At 37.2% G+C, this 24,154-nt stretch overlaps 1 protein-coding gene across 1 annotated transcript in view; it reads right to left on the reverse strand.

Moving 5' to 3' along the window:
- Window positions 1-587: 587 nt before the first annotated feature.
- MFSD14B (major facilitator superfamily domain containing 14B) overlaps window positions 588-24,154 on the reverse strand; it is a 28,969-nt gene continuing 5,402 nt past the window's right edge. Inside the window, exons 2-12 of the mRNA XM_051777367.1 lie at window positions 18,337-18,432; window positions 15,764-15,826; window positions 14,516-14,643; window positions 13,586-13,700; window positions 10,524-10,742; window positions 9,269-9,382; window positions 8,657-8,728; window positions 6,612-6,724; window positions 5,642-5,739; window positions 3,749-3,906; window positions 588-2,243 (exon numbers count right to left, since the gene is read on the reverse strand). Coding sequence (XP_051633327.1) covers window positions 2,040-2,243; window positions 3,749-3,906; window positions 5,642-5,739; window positions 6,612-6,724; window positions 8,657-8,728; window positions 9,269-9,382; window positions 10,524-10,742; window positions 13,586-13,700; window positions 14,516-14,643; window positions 15,764-15,826; window positions 18,337-18,432 — 1,380 coding nt within the window. The 3' untranslated portion in view covers window positions 588-2,039. The remainder of the gene's footprint in view (window positions 2,244-3,748; window positions 3,907-5,641; window positions 5,740-6,611; window positions 6,725-8,656; window positions 8,729-9,268; window positions 9,383-10,523; window positions 10,743-13,585; window positions 13,701-14,515; window positions 14,644-15,763; window positions 15,827-18,336; window positions 18,433-24,154) is intronic.

The following is a 24,154-nucleotide window of genomic DNA, read 5'->3' on the forward strand; positions in this document are numbered from 1 at the left end:
CCCTGTTCCATGACCTTTAAAGGTGCCTCCAACCACTCTGTGACTCTGAGATTCTACTCTAAAAGTGTGATCTACTGCTGGAATACTATTAGCAGCATTAATTTTGACACCTGCTATTTTTAACATTAACATACTGTATGATCTCTTAAGTTCCATATCAAGTTTAAGACACTCTGTACTGGGATCATGCAAAACCTACCTAACTGCAGTCTGCCCTGCAGCAAAAATAAAATATCCAGCATAAAAGCCCAGGCTTGAACTACAAGAAATTAAAAAAAAAAAAAACCAACAAACAAACAAAAACAAAAAACCCCAAACAAAACCATAAACACACCTAAGCCTTATCAGAAAAAGCATCTTGATTCAGTAGCACTGTTCAGATCAGAAATTACTCTTTTTTTTTGTTTAACTGACTCCCTTTCACTCTTTCCACCTCTCTACTCCAGTGGACACCATGTCAGACACCAAAGGAACTTCTAAGCAAAGCACACTTTTCACCAGGCTTGTGACACAGACACAACACAAAAGAGCAGGAACTCAGGTACTGTCACCCAGCACCAGCATTAACCCACTTCTGTTCTGAAGCAGCGAAGGTACAACGGTGAACTTGGAAGAACAGGCACTTATGAAACCTAGAAAGCTTAAAATGTAGATTTATTATGCATTAGGAAGCTTATTAACTTAAAAACCAAACCACATAGTACAAAAGGTTTGTTGTCTGTGCTCAGTGTGGAACAAGTTTCAAAATATATATTTTTTAAAATTTGTCCAGTCAATACACAATCCTTTTAAAAAACTGTATATCTGTCTGTACCCTCATTACATTTATAAATACATGATTTACACAGCACCTCATGTGTAAAAATTTGAAACTCCTTAGAAATATCTACATATATTGCATACATATAAAACATTCACAGGAGTACTTCATTAAAGTTGGGTTTAATAGTCCATTTACACTGCAGCAAAATTCATATAAATCTGTGTATTCTTCATAAAATGTCTCTAAAAATTAGCATATTTGTAACCATCCATAACTCCTTTAAAGCATCATTTAGAAAGGAAATTTGATATGAATATACCCATGATATTCAGCAGGTAAGACAGTTATATGAAGGCTAAATATGATTAATAACTGAACCCTAAGTAGCAGTTAAGGCAGGGGTGAAAGGAATTAATAAGAAAGATTACTTCATATGGCAGATAAAGTGACAAAATGCAATAAATACACATATTTCTTGACGTAAACCACTCTGGCTCCCACTCAGAAGTCAGGAGTGTCCATTTTTCTGACACTGTTCATTTTAAAATTAAAATCTTATTTTTTATAAGTAAAGCATTAATGTGACCTGGCTCTCTGGTGCCATCTGGATTTGCTTTAACTGCTCAGAACTGAGTATTCTGGAATGCGGGTTTAAGACTTCCATATGATCCTCATTTATGGGTAACGATTGTCATGTGTGATCACACACACTCAGGATTCTGTCATCTCAGTTTTATCACTGCCTTCTGGTAACTTCTGGACTTCTTGTTAGTAAGTAACATTAGAGAATGTTACTGATAACCATTATTTCAGATACCAGAACTACATGGAGATCAGTCCCTCCTATACCATGAAGACTACATGTGGCATAGATGCAGACAAAAGGTATAAGAAATGCAAAACAAAACTTTAATAGTGATGGCAGAAACTATTCTGGCTCAAACCTATTTATTTTGCATTATGATGCAACTTTGGGAATTGAACATTCAAACTGTTAAAAAAATTCCATTATCTCTGCATGTTCGGGTTTCTACCCAACACCACAGTTTGACACAGTGTTTGCAGTCCGATACTCAGTAGAATCACACCAAGTTGTGACCTGCATCCCAAAAAACCCCTCCTGCAAGTATGACATCGACCTCAAGTGTCATATGGCACATGACCTTCTCCTGTACACAGCTGCCTTCCCCTCAGAGCACAGACACTCTGTATCTCCCATCCAGGGCTGCAATTCAGCACATGAATTTGTTCCACAGTCCCCTCCAAAGTTCAGCCTTCACACACTGCTATCTTGCAGCAGTGGTTCAATGTCCTCTCCATTACTTTGGTCTGGGTTGCCGCTCAGGCTGCTGCCAATGCTGTTGCTGTGTTTTTTGGTACTGCCAGCTTTGCTGTTCTCAGGAATGAATAAGGCGACCAGGAAAGCCAGAAGAACAATGCACGCTCCAACCAGGAAGGGTGGACCAGGAACGATGGCTCTCTGCGGCAAAACAAGCACATTAAAGAATTCCATGAAGCTTCAGACATTGAGTTCTGCATTATGAATTGCACCACTAAGGCAGGAGATCATGGGCAATGTATTTATGGTGACTGTGAAGTTTTTGCAAACAGGTTCTTATGTGCATTGCAACACGAATTTTCTGCACCTACGATCCCCATGAATTCCTCAAACGATCTGCCACACTGATCTAAAAACCAGAAACACACAAAACTATCAATTGACAATAGGATTGTCTAGCAGATGAAACAGAAGCTGATTGATGCTTCTTTGTAATTTCTTTTTACTTCAGGTAAATTGCCTGTTAAATCAGCAAGACTTCTCTGAAGATTAGCAGAATAAGGTTTCAACATCCAGAAGTACAAATACTCAATAGATTCTTAACTTCACTTTCCCGTGGCTGACATACTTTAGAATCAAGTTATCCAAACAAACAAGCATCCCCAAAAACTAATACATAAGTGAGGAAAGCAACAGCAGGCTGTGCACTACAGACCATTCTCACCACAGAGAAAGGTTGTGGGCATGTACGATAATGTGATATTTGGACTTATTCTCTCCCGCTTCAATGCAGTTTACTTTAAAATTTAAACCACAATTTATCCACATTTCATAACCACAATTAAAAACAAACACCAGAAAGGTTGTAAGACAAATTTTAAATCAGTCAAGGTTGATGACAAACTTCTACAAAAGGAAGTGCCAGCAATCCAGCTTTTTTTTTTTTAATCTTAAACAACTTTTCTGCTACCGAGTCAATTAAATAAAAATCAGAAGATGAAATCTGTCAAACCAGTCTACTTTTACTCTACTAAATGAAATGTAGGAAGCCACTCTAATATGAAGGAGGAAAGTAGCTGCAGTTAAGCATACAGTGGCAGGATATTTCCCTTCCTTCAACTGCTGTTACAATCAGAGGCCTGAATTTTCAGTTGATGGTCTCTACATGTAAAGAACATATTAATGGTATTACTTAAATCTTCAACAGGTACTATGCACACAAGTACTTAAAGATATAAGAAACTTCCATAAATTAATACCCTCATTTGCTAATTTATCTGAGTAGCTTTTGAATATTTCAGTATTATGGGTAAGAATCCTTGAAAAGTAGTCCTTGCTCATTGCATTGCCAAGTGTTATTATCACTCTCCAAACACAGCTCATGACTGCACTGTTTGCTGTAAGGGCTTCCTGTGGATAATTATAATGATACAACCTCACTCCAACTTTTTTACCTCCAGTACATTTACATCTAAAGAAGTTAAAGTATTCTGCTATAATACTGAAACCATTCCTGCTACTACTGTAAATCTAAATATTTACTATCAGATTTAAATTATGAGCTATCTTAACAGTCTAATAAAGCTGAGAGGTGAGAATGAAGTAGTTAAAGAATAAGACACTAAGATTTTAAATCAACCAAAAAAGACAGATTCCTACCCTCATGAGTTATATGCTGCAAACTGCACACCAAATTTTGAACTTACCTTGTCACTGGGAACTTGCATTGCTTTTTTCCCAGAAGTATGATCAGGTAGTAACTCATTGAGTTCCACGTGAAAGAGAAAGAAAATAAAGCCATACAGTGCTGGTCCCAGGCCATTGCACAGTCCTCTTACTCCAGTTATTATTCCTTGGACAACACCTAAAAATTTATAAAAAATGGAGTAGGATTTTATATTTTTTTTAATCCAGAAAGAAACACTCAGAGCCAAGAGCTTTGACTGCATTCTAATGACTGTTCCAAAAAAGTTCATTTCATAATTACTTCTATATTCCAAGATCTAAAGAAATACATGGAAGACAACTCTGTTGGATTAAAATAATCCTCTGCATAACCATAGTTCTGTCACTTAACTTGCAGGCTACTGGAAGCAATAAGAGAGATGAAATTTATGTACAGGTTTTATTTTATATTAGAGTTCATCCACCCTCATCCAAAGCCTCCAATGATGACAGCAGAGCTCGAGTGTGGTACCCATTCAATTTACTTTCAAGTGAAATTTAGAGTAATGCATCTACCTTTAAAGGATCATGATTGACAAAATATGCACAAACCATGACCAGGATTTATTTAAGTACCACATAACTTATTTGGGGCAGTAAATTCAAGTGTACTGCAGTAAATTCACAATACTTGACTGGCTGCAGTTTTGCACTGGATTGTTTTAGAAGCTTGATTAATCAAAGTGCTATAGGTGTATTTCTGTTTCAACTTAAGCAATTTTGACAACGGTGCAAAAACTTTTCTGATGATCTTACATATTGAGATACTACAAAGTGCTATTTTTTACTATATTAATATTCTGTGTTATCTGCTGCCTTCTTAAGGCAGTAACTTGTAAAATAGAAGCACAGAAAACATGCCAAAATGATAGCTCTCCAAGTTTTTACTTCGTAGGTTGACATTTAAGTTTAAAACCTTCATGCCACTAGGTGGCAAAACATCACTCTTGGAACCACTGAAAGCCTGAGCTATTAACACCAGTTCCCTCTGTAAAATGAAGGTTCAGTGGCTTGTGACAGCTAAACTGAACTATTCCTTTCCTGATACAAATAGAAAACAAGTCTTCAAAAAGCTTTTAGATGTCTCTATTAGAAAAAAAAATGGGGGAGAGGGGAATAATTGAAAAAATCCATGTAAATACTGTCTTTTGCACCTTCAAACTCAACAGAAATCTGCCTCCTGGAACAGCACCTACTTGGTACCACTCATACTAACTGCACGTACCTAGCTTCACGTTGTACAATGTTAAAGCAAGATTGATACTTACAAGGTACATATACAGGATATTTTTTTAAGATAACACTAAATTTAGTTATTTTACACCAGTGACAACTTCATTTTATTTTAAGTGAGGAGTTATTTCTGACTGTACATTCCTCTTCACATCAATACATTTTCTGTCTTCTCAGATCAACTAGTTACTTTGGCTTCCTTTTGTATTCCTTGAAAATCCAAAGTATTATATTAAACAGGGACAACTTTTCCACAAAGAATAAAGTTTCTTGCATACACTTATTTTAATCTGGTAAAATGCGCTTTTAGTTTCTATTAAAAAGGCAGTATTGTTACAGTAACCCTCACTGTCTACTTAGAGAACATTGCTTTTAATAAAAAAGGAAAGATAAAAAAAGAGAAAAGTTTTTGTTGCTTTTGTAGTACTTTTAAAGGAAGCTAAAAAAACAGCTGGTCAGACACGAACTATGTACTTTGCAATGCAAAAATTCCTCTCTACATAACTTGGCAGACTTCTACAACTACTACCAAGTAAAAATATTACTCACCAAGATAACTGAGAGTACACCTAGATAACTCTACTGCTTTCTAGACAGAAAATGCAGTATGATGCCTAAACAGGAATTCATTCAACACTCACCCTGCTGATCTGCCTCTGCATTTCGTGAAACCAGAGCACTGATTGCTGGGAATGTAATGCTTGACATCGCTGCTATAGATCCTGCTGCCCACATCATCCTGTGTTAAGCACATAATTTGAATTAAAAATGAGACTGTAATTACTCCCCACACCCCAGAAGGACCACAAAGGCACCCTTATTTAAAGATTAATGCTATTTCAAAATACTCTTATTAAAATACCTAAAGACTGGAAATTATCTGGTTAGAACCCTCTTCCTGCTCCCCTCCCATGAATTATCCTGAACTTATTAGAACAGAAGACCACTGGATTTGCTTCTGCACTAGCTATTACAGTAGAGCAAAAGAGGGAAATGGGAGTGAAGTGAGCTTTCCCTCTCCAAATGCTGCACAAAGGAACAACTTCCAAGGGTGTCCCAGTGAGACTCCTATAACTTACAGGAAGTGCTCTGATAAAGAAACAGCATTCATCACTGTCAGTAGGACAAACTTGGTAAAGAAGAAGTTGTTCTAGCTTATGGTTCTAGCTGTCCTTACTTACAGACAGTTTCTCCTACAAAAGAAGCTCTAGATAATTTTCAAGACCAAACATAATTATAGTAAAGAGGGCACGTTAGAAAAACAGAAAAAAGAATAGGTCCAGGACCTAGTGGAATGACAAGAGAGAACATGTTACTAATTGGCTTTTAGGAAAAGCTTTAACCACATCCTTAGATATAACACTCAGTGAACCAAAGTGGTGCAAAGACTCCCTTTTCAAAAGGGCTGTTAGTACACCACATATATGGAAAATTCTATCACTCCTACATATGCAAAATATAGACCAAATTTTGGTAGTGTAATGAAAATGAGAACACTTAGTCCACAGAACTTTTAAATACTCAGGACAACAGAATTAAATTGTAGCATTTCTGGGGGAAAAAAACTTTCTGTTCCTTAACAGGCACGTACCCATGAAAATGTGAACTTACCAAGACTGAGATCCAAAACCATACCAAGTCAGCTGAAGGATCTGAAAGCCAAGGCCAAGGAGAACTGTGTTTTTGTTCCCTATGGACCTCATCAAGATACTGAGAAACACAGTCTGCAAGAGAAATCAGTTCACTCAAAAGTTGTTTTAAAAAGCCAGATTGTTAAAGTAATTTCTGCCACACAAAGTAATTCAGAAGACCTTTCAACTGGTGACAAAATTCATGCTATTTGTGCTCTTATTGCCCTTGTATTAAGTCCAAAACACAGATGAGTCATATCAATAATCATGTACAAATATTCTTAACTCTTAAGGGGTTACTACTTCAGGACATCAGGAAGCATATGTACTGCCTTTTTTAAGGTTATTAGATCTCAGTGTCTATTTCTACTGTAAACTGGCTTTCATTTCCACCTCTACAATCCTGCTTCATTACACACTAGAAAGCTCCATGAAACAAAAGCTGGTACCAAGTTAAGATAGTAGAGGTTGGACATGAGTTGAATTTACCGATATTTACAAACAGTAGAGAAAAAAAAAGACTGTTAGCTCAGAAAAATTAAACTTTTTAGGTCAGGTGAATTATCATACAAATTTAAAACTAAAACTAACAAGGAAATCCTGCTGCTTTCTCAAGTTCATCACATGCACTGAAATCTGGCCAAGGCCAATTCCTAGGCATCACCAATTATATTTTCTGCTGACTCTTTACAGCGCTGATACGACCTTTTTATTCACCCATGGAAGCTATTCCTAAGGGAAGAACAGTGCTTCTCATCTGTTAGAAGTGTTACTGCTGAGGGGGAAGGAGGTCTCAATTCAGGTACAACAGCAACACAGTCATGGCAAGAAGTTGTCTGTTCCCAGTAAAGCAAGTCCATACGGACAACGTGACTCAGTTAACAGAGCACACATTTTAATTTAACATGAGAAACTCAACAATGCATCAGTAAAAAGACAGAGAAGAGGAACCAGAAGGACTTGAGAGAAGAGCACACTTCCTCTCTTGTCTTGTTTCTCTTCCTAGCTTTCTTGATTCTCACTCTTAGACAAAGCAAGTTGGAATGCTAAACAGCAAAACCACAATAATTCTATCTACATGTGTTCAGTTCTTTCTGGATATATCCAACATGCCAACACGAATGAGTATTTATGAAGCAAAGATTATTTCAACAAGCTGCACTCTTCAAAGAGTTCAAAAATATAGAGAGTTTCCCCATTTCAACACCGAAAATTATAAGCCAGAAGGGCAGCAATTCGAGAGATTTTTAGCCAAAACACCCATCTGCATAAAGTATGACTGGCAAATGTCAGTGCAAGTAACAGCACCAGAACAAACTACAAACCAAGGATTAATATAATGACTTGAATTGATAATGAAGGCCACAACTGATGCCAGTAAAACTGGTAAACACTGATGAATGTGTTGTTTACATCAAAACAGTAAGACCTTCACTCTGCTAAAGATGGCAGCAAGGTTACAACATGCTGTAGGTGCCATTCCTCTTCTTGTTATCACAACAGGAAGACAGACTGTACCCATAAAGATACCAAAGATCATATCATAAAAACTCTGATTTCCAAAAGATCCAAAGGACCTGTTCAAAAACCAGCTTGCTGTATGATAGCAACCACACCTCAGCCTCCAAGCTGAGCTTAAGTAACTCTGGACAGACCAGGCCAATATTGGCATTGTTTGTATGCAAGTTTGATAACATGAGCTAATTAAATAGCTGCAAGTAGCATGACTTTTGCTTAAAATAACTCATTTCCCTTTCAGAAAGCCTTGTATTAAGTAACCAACTTCCTGTATCATTTAAATAATTTTAAGTCAGATTTCCAGCAAATTTTATTTTCATTTTGTTTCTAACAAAAGCTCATAAGGAAGGAAATTTACACATAATATATAATGAATATAACCTTTAGTGAGTGCAAGATACACTGGCACATTAGAGCATGTAAAAATTTTATAGACGAGCTTAAAGGAGTGTCTGCCTGAATATTGTTTCTACTGGTTAATAAAGCACTGTAAAGAACAAAGCTTACCTGAGCTATTATGGACAAAATGCCTACCACAGCTATAAATGCTGCAATGCTGGCAGATCCAAAACCTATAACCTGCAGAGAAGCAGAAAATGCATAAAAAACAAATGCCAAACACAAACCAGGACAATCACTAGCAGAGAGATATCTTATTCAAAGAAAACACTGATCCCTGCTTATACTCTAAATCCATAGAGGAAGTGTCCACTTTCGAGAATAATCCTTGACTGCTTGCCAAGAAAAACATAGAAATAAAAAAATGCCCTAAAATAGGAGACAGAGGAAGTCATGTATCCGGAAACTAGAGCGCTCTCTCCCTCCCATAAACACAACAGCTCTTCACAAGGCAGGATCTCACCTCAAGACCCAGAAACTGCTGCACTGAATGGGAAACAAAGGTCTGCTTAAGGTTAACACATATTTAAGCTATTGTAGGGTTTATCATCGGGAGTCAAGTGTTATTCAGTTCTTTGCTTAACAAAGTACCCTGCCTGCAGTTTTAAAGCTGCATTTTGCCAGAAAGCAGGTTTCTGAGAAAAGTCTTCAACAAGAAACAAGTCTCAGGCAATACTTATTTAAACATCCTTACTAAGATGTGAAGACACCAATATTTACCTGCCTCAAGTACAGAAAAAAACTGGAATACTGGCCAGCCTCGGGCAGATAGGAGAGAAACACTGTAATGCAGATCCGGAGAACCGTAGAATCTTTTCTAACCTTTCTCAGAGACTGTAAAACAAAGTAACAAAGCAAGGATTGCAACATTTATACAAAGTCTAAGGAAAGTATAAAGTAAGCAGAAGGTAAATTTTTTTTAAATCCATTTTTACCCATGCATTTACCCATCCATTTTACTGTACCAAAAAAAAAAAAAATCACACATGGAAACTGTTAAGGTGAATGTCAAGTTACAAACAACCTCATTAAGTAAGGTTTGTGGTAACTGATTCTTCTGCAAAGCTTCCACTAGATTTTTGAAGCTATTGTTCAGTGCCAAATTTACAATTATTCCCTGAAAACAGCATCATATACTATTTAGGGAAATGCACAACATCTTCTAATCGATCTCCGTAATAATCTGTTTTGAAAGATGTTAGCAAATAATATAGCCTCTTTACAACTGTTTCTTTTCAAAAATTATTAGAGCATTTTTCCATGTACAGTTCTTTTACTTGTTCACCCATGATATAATTAATTTGAGGAACAAATACATTGTGGAAAAGAAATTCTGTAACTGCAGTCTTTCAAGCATGCCATTCATCTCTCAATATTCACAACCAGCTCCCAGCAGGATGCATCTCATGAAGAACACTCTTTCCTCTTTTAAGATATCAAGGTGTAACACAAACACAAGTTGAACAAATGAACAAGTTACTACAAAGATTGGACGACAAATTTTAGCCTTTTCTATATAAGCCTGTAGAAAAATCAGGCTTTGTAGATCCATTCTGTATTAGAAAGAAATCACATGTAACCAAAACTGGAAATCAGGAGAGATACTGCCAAAAGTACAAACATAAAGTGAATATGGAAATCTTAAAATATTGACTTTTGTGGTGTAAGAATTAAGCATTTCTCTTACAATAAAATAGAGTACCTAAGTGGCAAAAGTACAGCATTCTCCCTTGGGCTTTCACATGAAACATTATTTTCAAATAAAAAATTATTTAATCCACAAAGTTTGGTTTGATTTTGGTTTTTAAATGCATCTAGGTCTTTTTGGGCAAGAACAGAGAAGCAAGATTATTGTATAATGAGTAGTCAAGCTACCGAGAAGATTAAAGATTTCTCATGATTACAAAATGCAATTAAAAACTACTCTTTATTAATCATCAAATATTTAATAATTACTTATTGAAGCGCATCTTACTGCAAAAGGATCTGCCTGCTCCCACGATATAGAAGATCCCCATGAACCAGGTCTCATTTTTTCTGGCAGAGATTCTGGCACAGCTAGCAGGATGAAGCAGATGTCCACAGCTGCCACCAACGTGGCCATTAGTACAACAAGGCTGTCTCCATAGCTGGCAGACAGGTATGCTCCAATGGCAGGACTAGTCACCAAACTTGCTGCAAAAGTGGCAGACACCTGTGCAAAAGAGCAGTTCACAAGTTCACCAACACCACCACCCCTACCCAGGCTTTAAAAAAAAATACACTGGTAAAAATCCAAGTTTTAAAAACAAAACAAAACAAAAAAACAAAAAACCCACCAAACAAACAAAACCCCCAAAAAATAACACCCACCACTTATGACAGTAAGTATGGGTCCAACCTCCTCAACAGCACACCACACCAGACAGGATTTGCAGTCAAAGAGCGGGTCTGGCTCAAAAGAAAATGGCTCTGACTTTCAGATAGACTAAAATAATTTTTTGTTTCCTACTTATGAATTTGAAGTGATGTCACTGAAAAAGCTGTCAGCGTATTTAAATGCCTGCCTAAGTGAACCTAGCTGTCAGCACTCCTGGGTAATACACAGAGTAATATAATATATAATGCCTTTGTTAACAGTTTGCATTTTAAATATGTAGTTACCACTGGATAGCACAGCAAACTAGGAAATCATTAGCTATGACAACAGTTCTGACAACAACTTCAACAAGACTGTGTTGTATCATACTGTGCTGTAGTGACATGCAGCTACTAACAGATCGCATACTATACTCACATACAGCAGAATATGATGAAAAATCAAGTGCTGTAACTAAATTTCACTATAAAAATAACCAGAAAAAGGTTAAATAGCAGCTGTTTTGTTGTTGGGGTTGGGGGTTTTTTTGTTGCTCTTTTACAGTCCCCAAAATTAAACCATAACTATTTTACAGAATAAGAACACAAGCTAGAAATTTAGGTTTATACCAATTTAGGGGGAAAAAATAAGGAAAAGGTACAACAAACAGAAACAGACCTCGTTAAAGCAACTGCACTTTTGTCTATCACTTCATAGAATTTTAGATAAAGTTGTTTCTGTCAAGAAAAACTGCTTGAATGCAGGCAAATATATGCTACAAATATACCTATGGCCCTCTTTATATGCAGCAGAAATAAAGTCAGAATTTCAGAACTTTTAAATCTGTTTTGTGCTCTGCTGTAACAACACAGACAAGTCCAAGAGAACTAAGTCCTTTATTTTCTTAACTGCTAAATGACCATCTCAGTAATCATATATTCATAAGGCTAAAAATAAATGGAACCCTTAATAGCCCAAAGTAGCATATAATCAGCCAAAAATGAATTCAATGAATATCTGCATAGTGAAAACAGATGCACAGAAGATAAAGGGATAAAAAATGTTCAAAGGCTAAGTGCATCTACCAACAGATCTCCAAACCCTAAACCAATATAAATACTAGGAAAGCAAACTAAGTAGGAATTATATTACTGAAAGGATTACTTGGTACTAACTGAACCATTTTCCTCATCTTTTGCTAATTAAGAAAGGTCATGACTAAGTTACTACGAATGCTGCATTATGCCTTTTCATCCTTCCTACCTGTTTTGACTATAGAAAAAAGACATTCCGTATTAAAAAGAAGCCATATGAACTAAAAGTGTAATTTCCATATGATAAAGGTATTGCTGGATGAAGTATTAAATAACCTGCACTGCCTTTAACAAGACTGCATGTTTTGCTTGTGGAAGTTAAGAGGTGTGTTGTTACACATGCCCTCTCTGCAGGTGAAGTGTCAAATTGTTATGGTGTTCCTATGAGCGCCCAGCACGCTGTTCATTGCCTGAACTCTGTGTCTTGAGGCATGGCTCATTCCTTTACCAACCGCTTCACATTAACCAGTGTCCTGGGATAAAAAAATGTTTTCCCCTGGAGTTAGAGAAGTGGTTAACCCCAGGGGGTGGTGTTCCTGGTGTGCCAGGGCCAATCAGAAGCTACATTTCGCGTCTAAAAATCAACACATGGCCCAGGCCGGAAGAGAAGGAAGTTGAGGTAGTTGAAAAAGGAGGCAGCCATGGCCTGAGCCACGAGGAGAGAGGGGCCAGCGAGCCCCGCTGGGGGCCAAAGTCCCCAGCCCCCTGTCTGGGGGCTGCAGGAGCTTGGAACAGTATTGAACTGGGCCAAGTACTGTAGCTGAGAACTGGAGGAAATTTCCTTGCTGTGAGTGGGCAGCAGAAGATGGAAAAGCAGCGGCAGAGGCAGCGCTGAGTGGAGAGCTGTGGCTGAGAGCCAAGAGATAACAAGCAGCAGAGATGGCACAGAGCCAGCTGAGAGAGACACAGAGATGTCCTGCAAGGAGGGAGAGCTGGCAACAGAGCAGAGGAAACTCAATGAAGAGTGTTTTGGGGGTAAGATTGAATTAGATCTCCCCAAAACCCCTTTCAGAGACCCTCTTTTGGAAAGAGAGGTGGACTTCTATTTGAAGGGAGTTCCGAAATGCAGCAGCACCAGAGAGGAGGAGAAGTGAAAGTCTCTAAGGAAGTACCCTGAAGGCTCGGGCTCGAGGGATTGGGATTTTCACAAAGCAAGAACAGAAAAATTCTGACTACAATACTCAAATCTGCTGCCTTAAAAATAAAGGACATTAACCAATACACAGAAATTAATTTGAAGGAACTGTGACTTGAAAAGTGACAAAAGGACTTTTTTCTTCCTGGACTCTTGTTGAAGAAAAAGAGAAATTTAATCTAATGTAAATATATTATTTCATCGTAGAAGAGACAGTTAAGTTGTTACCTATATATATGTATGTAAATAAACCTTGTAAGTATTTTCCCCTTCCCCTAATGCTGAGTAGTTGTGTTTTGTCTGAAAACCCCTCACACTGAAGTAAATTGTGAGAGGGGGGTTTGAACTTGGAAATTGGATTTTTGAGGGGTCTCAAACCACCGCAACCAGAAAACAATCTGTGCATCAAAACACCAGTTCAACAGGGAGGTCATAATCTGACCCTTTTTTCAAAGTTTAGCATATCTTACCAGTCCATAGGCTGTTGTCCTTTCATGTTCCTGTGTTACATCAGCTACGTAGGCAAATATTACGGAAAAGGTAACAGAAAAGATTCCAGATACCGAAATCATTGCAAAGTACCACCTAAAAATTTAAGAGCAACAATCAGAAAGTTTAAGCTAAGATTTCTTGCTTTTTATCTTACTAATAAGCAAGTTTGCATTTAAGCTTAAGAGAAGTGTTCCTCGAGAACTAAAATAGAGCTTTCGTGGAGATGAATGTTTGTGCAATCTCACTTAAATATTGGAAAACAGCATCTCAATTTTTTATGTTCCCCTGTTTACATCAGCCTAAAAGAAGTGGCCCCTGTAGGACATGAAGGGATTTTTACACTCTCAAGTTTAAGTTCAGAAAAACAAACTATTTTAGAACTAATTTTCTCAGTCAGTTAAGGAATAAACTACCATAAACTCTGAATGCATTCCATGCACATGAAGTTCTTTTGTAATCTCACAAGTTTCACAATTAATGTAAATGAAACTGAAGTTTTAACTGAGGGGTATTGACTTTGAAACAAAGTCCTAATCAAAGAGATAGAAGATCTCATTTGCAGCAATTATACTTTTCTGTGGCAAATCAATGCTAAGGTTCATTTAGATTTAAAAACATGTTTATTACTGTCAGTCATCAAGGGGAACAAACCGGCAGCTGAGCTTAAAACTGAGTTAGACAGGACTATCAAATCCTTTCAAGTACTGTTTTACTTGTGTGAATACAGTTACTAAATCACATTTCATTATTTCCACTTCTAAGAAACTCAGTTTTAACACCTCTTAAACAGAAAAGTTTCAGAATAATACAGTCATATCTTGAAAAGAAAGCTGCTTTCCTGTCTTATTGTCCCTTTCCCATCTATCCAAACTACTCCTCTGCTCTACTGACAAGTCTGTACCACTTACCATGGGCTTATTCGCATTAGTGGAATTGGGACACAGGTGAAGAAAACCGTAAGAAGAAGAAAAGATTTCCTCCCCCATGCATCCGAGAGAGCACCTATTAGAGGAGCACTGAGAAAGGACAAAAAACCCTGGGACAGAAGAAAAACAATTATTATGTCTATACATACATTTCCCAGGCCCACTTTAACCACCATATAAGGAAAGACTAAAATTTAAAATCGATTCGAAATTTAAACACAAAGTTGTCGATAACTGAAAATGTACACAATTTTTTCTACAATCTAGTTTTCTGTGATTCTGATGTTTTATGTTTCAAATCTATTAAACCCCAGTGAATTTAAAAAAAGAAAAAAAAAACAGCATATGTTTTTTCAAGATGCATTTAATTCAATATAGAAGTATCACAGATTGAAAAACCTTCTTTAAAATCTCCAAAATACAGTCTAGTTCCACTCTTCTATCAAGAGACTTCGTGCTAGATTTCAAATCCAAGTTCCTCTCTAACTGAAGGGTCTTTTGGATTGTTCTAAGAGACAGTTTTGGGTAACGCTAACTGTTCTCTGAAACAAATTTAAGATAACACTTATTGCTTTATATCAAGTATTCATCGTGTACAGTACATCTGTACACTGCAAGAACTACAAGGATCACTTGAGCAAGCTTGGCAACTTGAGATTACGGGACACCATTATGATATTCCACTGGCAAAGGTCAGAGTTAGATGTACAGGACCACTGATGAAGGGTCAAATACTAGATTTTTCAGCATTTCATGAAGACCTAGAGTCTAGGCCTTCATCTCAAATCTGTTCTGTGTTACACAGAATTAAAATAAGTAAAGGATTTCTTAAGCTTGTTAAGTGCAGAACTTTAGCTTAGAAGAACATTTTCCTCCGAATTAGTATTTTGTTCACTCATCAATCCAACTCTGCTGTAAGTCCAAACCTCAGTAAATGCATGGTTCTGTATACTGGAAGTCTACTCCAGCTAACTTTAGCATACCTCTGTTATTCAAATACAGTCACTCTCAAGTTTAACATAAGGGTACAGACTACTGCACTAAATCCCTGTTCTGCCAAACCCTTATAAAGTAAGTGCCTCCAACTACAAAAATCATTTATATGCATACTGAGAAAGCCATTTTCTAAGTTTGTTTTGTTTTGTAAGTTCTTATGGAGAATTCAGGTGAGACAAGTAAAATACAAGAACACACACAATATTTAGGTCAAAGGTTTTAAAAAGATCTTACCTTAAAACCTTGAATAAGACCATTCATTAAAAATGTATGATGGGGAAATGTTTCATGTAAGACCTGATAGGAAAAAAAACATTATTTGAATCAGGAGAGACAGAATAAAGTTGATTCCAAGTTTAAATTTGATTTGTAAAACAGGATAGCTCTATGTGAACTTTTATCTTATGCAAAATAAAAACTAAAAAAAAAAAAATCCCAGAAAAAATTATACTTCCTATTTTTCTTCATAAGAAATTATTAAAATAAAAAAAGAGGATCAATGTGAGCAAAAAGCATCTCTGTGCAGTAAAAACTACAAAATTTTCGATCTAGCTAATTCCTTCAAAAGGTTGACTCAAACATTGTCAATGTTTAGGAGTGAAAATGAGATTTGTCTACCTTACACTGATGAGGAAAAAAGAGTTACATATTCACAACTGATGAACAAGTAGATACTTATAAATACTAGCAAGAGTTCTGAGTGTTTAAATACAGCTACAAATTCATTTAAGGTGCTTTACCAGCAGTCTTAATTCAGGGGCAAGAACGTTAATCTACGCTAAACAGATTTACCATAAATATGCAAGAGAGTTAAGGGGCCTCGCAGGTGCTACAGGGTCGATTAAAAAAAGTTATTGAAGTGATCAAAGCAAGTATGCAGACAAAATTCAAATTCGTTTGCTCTTTATTTAGAGGTAGTGCCACCAACTACAGAAATTATTTATATGCATACTGAGAAAGCCATTAGTCTGAAGAAACAGAATACTGCAGTGTCACTGAAAAGTGTCAGCATCATTTTTCAAGGATGACTGGGATTCTCAAATCATACGTTTAATAAAGGTGGTGGTTCTCATATTAACTACTGGTCGGATAATTCTTCTCATTTATACCCCTTTTCCCTTCTGGTGTCATCATTTGGTTAGATATTTAAAACAATTTTTCACCTGTTAAGATCACTGATCTGATTATATGAATGGAAGAAAAAAGTCAGGGTTCAAATTAGAGATCCAAAAGCAGATGTCTTCTAAGTTAAAAAAAAAAAAAAAAAGAGAGCAGGAAACTCAGAGTTTCCTAATCTAATTATCTTTCTGTGAAGCGTTTTCCAGGGTTTTTTCCTGGGAGGCAACCACTGCTGATATTGGTTCAAGTTTTTGAGATTAATTTCTGTAACTTTATAGATTAGAGAAATGAAAGTTGACAAGCTGGTAGAGGGAACTGCTTTACTCAAGTTCTACCAATAGATACATATTAAAAAAAATCATATTGAAGACAGAACATGTCAGTAAGTGATTAATATTGCTTATGGTGATTTACTAACATTGGCATACAAGTACATAAATAAAAGTAATGAGCACAAACTTTGGGCAGCCTGCGGCCAAAAAAGCCTTTGTGTGCTTTACAAACACTTTAAATCTTTTCTTCTCCAAATACAGTGTCATGTAACAAACAGTATAGCTTTGCTGACAGATGCCAAAAGAAGTGAAAAAGCAATTTAAAAAATTAACTTTAAATAATCTCAGCTACTTTAGAATACATGCAATTTATTTTCATAATACACAACATTTTAATAAGATTGAACGTTGACAATGACCTGGAGAATCATGACAGAACCACAAAAAATAAGAAGTGTCAGGCTTGGGCAAGTTGAAGTCAAGCACTTTGGTTAAGAAAAAAAGCAAAGGAAAAAAATAAAAAAGAAATAAGAAAGACCACCCAGTAAGCTTGCCCATATTTTGACACTGGCAGGACATCATGACAGGATGGTCATTAATGAGACACCTGCTTTACAGAAAGGGGTTAACTGTTTTATATGGACTTTTTTATTATCAAGTTATGTTCAGTGATTGTCTTTAGGAAGGTTAGACAAACACACTTCAAGAGTTATGCAGATTATTTTATCCGAAGTTTGGGGAAGAAAAATAATTAACTCTTTCAATCCCACAAAACTTTGCTCGTCATGTGTTCAAAGTGCTCTCAGATATTAACTGATGAAAACCTGGACTAATAGACTTTTGATAGCTTCTCTCTGGCAGGCCCCATTTCAATGAATGAGATCCATGTCTTCAGATGAAATGGTTCATATCCTATCACCAAACACAAATTATGTGTTTATCTGGCAAACGACATAATTCCAGAACAGATTAAATGCTTATGAAATCCATGTCTTACATGAATGCCTTTACATTTTACTTTCAGTTACTTGCTGGTAACACAGCCAGACCACAACAGTGAACACAGTTTATTCAATCGTCACAACTGGAAGATGAATTGAACTACGAAGTCTTAAAAAAACAGAATTTCCAGAGATACTTCCGTCAACAAACTAAACTGATGTTACTCTAAAAGACAAGTAAAAGAGCAGTACAGCATATTGCTAATTTATTTTCTATTACCTTTCAGTCTTTCAGCAGTCCAGATCTCAGCTGTAGTATATTAACTACTGCATAGTGCTGAATGATACGACTTCTGGAATTCAGGTAATGAGATAGGCAGGAAACGCAAAACAAATTAAAACCCAAACCCCTAGGAATTAGGAAACTAACATTTGTCATTACTGCCAAGATAACAGTTTTTTGAATGATACTTACTGTTAGCATTGGAGTTGTCAAGAGTCCCCAGGCAAAGAATTCCAGAAATATGACCACCACTGCATGGTATACACTTGGCCTGCCAACACCTTGCTGCTAAGAGAGAAAAACATGTGCAGTGGTTGTAGACATCCAGTTCATTACACCTGCAAACATCTCTTACAAACACGTTTTGAGCATAACCAGTTTTCAGCCCTTGGAAACAACAATAAGCCAAAAAAAGGGAGGAGAAAAACTATTACAAAACAAATAAAGATATCCAGGGAACTTGAAAAAGTTTGTTCCCTCGAGTTCTTCCTGATTGAAGAGAATTATTTGCTGCATTCCTGACACTGCCTGTACTGCTCTCACTTTCAGTATGCCTTTAGGCTTCCTTCCTCTGGGGCATTATTCACAACCCTTCCACAGCAGAGTGACAAATGGTATACCTCTCCCTGCTACCCCCACAAGTGACAACAAAACAGATCCACTTTATGAAGGTCACAGCGTTGTTTCACCAAAACTACAACTATGTACATAATCAGAAAAGCAACTGGTTTTGTATTTGAAAACATCAAAGTACGAGAAAATAAAGGGCTACTTATGTCAGAGACTGAGGACCTATTCGACGGGTCAACAATCCCAGAAAGAATTAGCAAACTGTTGAAGTGCTCATGATTCTGTGAAACTGCTGCCATTCAAGAGCCAAGGACTGGATCCCAGACAAAACATCTGGAATCTTTTTATTCAGACAAAATGTGCAGAACCCTTGGGTAAAGCATATTTAACCAGAATTGCTGTTTTCTTTTTTATTTTCCAAAGCAGAGTTAAGCAGAACTGCTGAACAACCTAGTGGCCTTCAATGGAGTGACAGCAACGACTGACAAGGGGAGACCAAGAGACATCATCTACCTAGACTTCTGTAAAGGCTTTTGATGCAGTCCTACATGACATCCTTATCTCCAAACTGGTGACACACGGATTTAAGGCATCAACTATTCCATGGATAAGGAATTGGCTGGATGGATGCAGCCAGAGAGTTGTGGTCCATGGCTCTATGTCCACGTGGAGGCTGGCAACAACCAGTGTCCCTCAGGGCTCCGTCTCAGGACCAGTTCCCTTTAACATCTTCATCAGTGACACAGCCTGTGAGATCAAGAGCAGTGCAGCTGACACAACATAAGGAAGGGATGCCATCCAGAGGGACCTGGACAAACTTGAGAAGTTGGCCCACAAGAACCTCATGAAGCTTATCAAGTCCAGGTGTAAGGTAGTGCACCTGGGTCAGGGTAACCCCAGATAAGAACACATTCTGGAGGAGAAAGTCACTGAGAGCAGCCCTGCAAGGAAAGACTTGGGGTTTCTCATGGCTGAGAAGCTGGACATAAGCTGGCAATATGCACTCACAGCCCAGAAGGCCAACTGCACCCTGGGCTGCATCAAAAGAGAAGTGGCCAGCAGGTCAAGGATGGGATTTCTGACCCTCTACTCTGCCCTTGTGAGACCCCACCTGGGGCACTGTGTCCAGGTCTGGGGTCCTCAGCACAGAACACACATGGACCTGTTGAAGTGGGTCCAGAGGAGGGACACAAATATGAGGAGCACCTCTCCTACAATGACAGGCTGAAAGAGCTGAGGTTGTTCAGCCTCCAGGAAGAGAAGAGAAGGCTCTGGGGAGACCTCATTGTGGCCTTTCACTACCTGAAGGGGTCTTATAAAGGGAGAGTGACTTTTTACACAGGCAAAAAGTGATAGGGCAAGGGCAAACAATTTTAAAGCAAAGGAGGAGAGACTGAGACTAGGTGTTGGGCAGAAATTCTTTACTCAAAGAGTAACGAGGCACTGAACAGGCTGCCCACAGAAGTGTTCAAAGTCAGGTTGGACGAGGCCCTGAGCAACCTATCTAGTGTGTGGAATCTCTGCCCATTGTGGAGGGGTTGGAACTAAATGATCCTTAAGGTCCCTTCCAACCCAAAGCATTCTATGATTGTTTCATTTATACCTTCCCATTGCCAGAGTAGCTGTTTTACACAGGTTTTGTGTTCTGAAATTACTCTCTCTTTCCCCTAACACCTGTGCCACAAAAGATTGTTTTTCAGTGTTTCCAGCTATTCCAAAGCCATTACACTCCAAGAGGATTTGGCAATTCTTAGAAAGGAGCAGTACAGGATTCTCAGCTAGTACTCCCAGAGATACCTGAGGTTTACTCAAAATATAAAATAACATGTCTTTTGTTGTGCAACATAACAATTCAGGATTAAGTTGAAGAGACATCATCCAGTGAACAGTATCAACCAGACTCTCACTTCAGCACGTGGAGAGTAGGGAGAGCATGAAACTCAGGGTCTTCCATTGAACCTCAAAAAAAGTCAAGATGGTCTATGGTGAAGGAGGAGCAGAGACACCTTTGGAATTTCTCCCCTACTCAGTAAAGTTTATCCAAATTGGTAGAAATTACAGGTTTAGAAAATGCTTGTATTACAAGATTCCTTTAAGTTAGCAGATTATAGCAAAAAAATGTAAAGAAATCCCTATAGCCTAAACAGTCTAAATGCCTAGACCTCTAATAATTTTTAGATCTATCAGAATTTATCAAAACCTGTAACAGTAGTGTATCCTACCTCATATGATTCAATTTAATTTTTACATTGCAGCTTGCTTCAAACTGTGAGGATTTGAAGAAAAGACTTTTTTTTCTTCTGGAAAACAATATAATATCATGCATAAAAGATTATCTCTGGGAGTCTAATAACTTTCAAGCATTATTAACATTTCTTCATAGATTACCATGCAATTTTAAATCTCTAAATAACAAAGATTCCAAAGATTATGGCAGTAAAAAATTCTTCCTTATATAAGAAGTCTGCAAGTACTTCTATATAACGTAACAGGATAACAATTTTAAGAGTATTTTTCTGACAATATGTATGTCAGCCAGACTAGCACTTAACACTGATTACACTGAAGTCTGAATATCCCTTCCACAATGGTTTCCTCTGGAAAAAGCAAAATTTATAGTATGGAGTGGGTAAGGGACTCCCTGGACTTTCTCCTGCCTCTACTTCTCTCACACCCTTATATCACTAAGCATGATGTTGGACATCTGCTCTGTATTCAGCAAACATTTTTAAGGCTACTAAAAAATAAAGTTTTGGTCTGTTTGTGGATTTTTTAATAATGTTATAACATGCACATTGGATCTGATTTAATAGAAAGATGATGTACACACATACTGCGTGCATGTTTCTAACTCAGAAGTCATTTTAAAAACTATTTTTGTAGCTCTGAGCCTCCGTGAATCTTTCCTGGAGATCAGAATAGTCTGCAAGTCATTTCTGCAGCATAATGCAGCTTACAGTCAGCTGCATTGAACTACTAAACAAAAAAAAAAAAAAACAGAAATCACTTTTTGGATTCAAGACGTGACCTGGAAAAGTAGAATTTAAATCCTGAAAGAAACATGCACCTATCAAAATTAAGACAAGCATTCTATGTCAAATATACTAATAGCTACCAATCTATGATTCACACAGACTGCAGTTGATGATTTGCAGTTTTCTTTACAGTGTCTTAAACACCTAGATTAATTAAAAAACCCTTGTGCAAATGGCTGTATTGGGAATGCACATGGATCATCTCCACATGACAGACCAGTGTGTGGGCAGAGAAACTATGTATGAACATTATAATTGCTTTCGAGTGCAGCTGTTTGTCAAGCTTTTATAATTGCATAATCAATAATGAGCAGAACATTACTTAATCTCAAATGCTTAACAATACAAGTTTAAGACCATCATTATAAAATCTGAAGTCCTAAAAATTCTAACAAAACACCTGCTGTTTCTCCAGTTTTACACTTTTGCTCCTTCTATGCCTCTTTTCACTATCCAATTCTAAAAAGAACTCATTTTTAGTTCTGCCGTTATTGAGTCAGAATAAACCCAAAAGTTAATTTGAAGGTAACATGGATACTACTGGGAGGCAATACAATTATTTTTTTTTCAAAGCTGTTCAACAGCTGTTGAACATTAATAAATCCATGAGACAATGTCAGAATCAAAAATCCAGCTGGCAAGAACTGCTAATAGGAGGGGGGAGGTATCAGTAAGAATACCTTGTCTTAGACATTCTGAAGAACAGCTAGTACAATTCATCCTAAAACACTCAAGGCCAACATGCAATATTACAGTCAGTCCCAGATCTCCAGAGCAAAGCTAGAATTGACAGTATTCATTTATTCACACATTTTTAGGTAACTATTTATCTGTTGATTTAAATCTGTAATTTAATTATTAAAATTGTTAGAATGGCTGCAAAAGAACAAGAACATCAATTTCAAACGTGCTTAAATGTTTGTGTCTCTTAGGAAATGTGCTTATTTCAGAAAAAAAAATCACTTCTCACTGTTAAAATCCCGAAGTCCTCCAGAGCACCTTTTCAAACTTTTCATATTTTGATGAAGGTCATATAGTCTTGCCATGCAAATTAAGCAAAAGATTCAACTGGATAAATACAGCATGCTTTTTTGCTTCCATGAGGGCGAAGCAGCAGAGCCTGCTGCCCACTAAGCTGGACGCAAGGTCTCCATCCTGGAAGGGTTTGTTTCAATATTCACCTGGAAAAGCCCCAGGAAACCTGCCCAGGCCTCACAGCTGATCCTGTCCTGAAGGGGAAGGGATCTCCCTAAAGTACCTTTACAGTCAAATAATCCTATTAGCTCTCAAGCAGATAAAAACCAAACTCAAGCTGAACTTCTGAATTGACAAACCACAGGAACTTGCCTTTCTCCCCCCCATCACACCATCCTCTGGAAATTCTTTCCCACCAGGAAATGGGGTCTCCTATGAGAGCCTGCTAGCTGCTAATTTACTTCCAGCACAGACACACTTTGCAAACAGCACTTACTGTCCTTCTATAACATATGCATTAGGATAACAAATTTTCTTACTTTCTCTTTTTTAAAAAGTGCCTACAGAAACATTTCCCCCCCCACAAAAATTAACTGGTACAAGTGCTTATTTTTCACACTACCACCTGCACTGCAGTCCACTATGTCAACTCTCATGTTTTCAAGAAAACAAAGAACTGAACTAACAGAATCAGAAAAACATCTTGAGAAACATGCTTTCATGTATGAATCATTCATATCTTGAAGATCACGCCAAATTATAAAGTGCATTCACTTTCCAATATTTTGTTAGTTTCCCCCCAAAATTCAACCATTTCAAATGCAAACTTTTCCTGGTAGGTCTCTCTACATGACTATTTAATCATTTGAGCTTATTCTTGCACAAATAGTATGCTCCAATCCATCCTACTACATTACAGATTCTCTTTTTGTCCACACATATTAGCCAGGTAGCTTTCTAGGGATACTGCATGTTTATCTCTTGCTAGTGTCTTATTCTCTTTAATTTTCAAACAGAAGTATTTTGGATCAACATTAATTCCAACTGTTTCCCACAAATGCTCCATTTGTCAAAACTGGCAAAAATTCAGTAGAAAAAAAAAACCCACAGAGCACAAATGAAAGCACTTTCCAAACCAGTACAGCATTTTAGACATGCCTTGTGAACTGCAATATAAATCACAACTAGTTCACGTTATACATTGTCCAAACTTGTATTTCACTTGCAAAAGAAATACCTTCAGCAGATCTCTCTCTGGATTGTAAGATCGTGATGTGTTCTCTCAAGAAAAAGCTAAATCATATTACACAGGTTGGGAGTATCAGAGCCACAATTCGTTCAAAGAGGAAAAGTCTCTACAGATTTTGTAAAGAGAAGCTGTGCCTTAAAAAGATCCTGGAGTTCTCAGACAAACATGTATAGATAAGGGA

This window comes from Manacus candei, unplaced genomic scaffold, assembly GCF_025592945.1.
Source record: "Manacus candei isolate 608988 ecotype Guabito, Panama unplaced genomic scaffold, ASM2559294v1 h1tg000010l, whole genome shotgun sequence".
NCBI lineage: Eukaryota > Metazoa > Chordata > Aves > Passeriformes > Pipridae > Manacus > Manacus candei.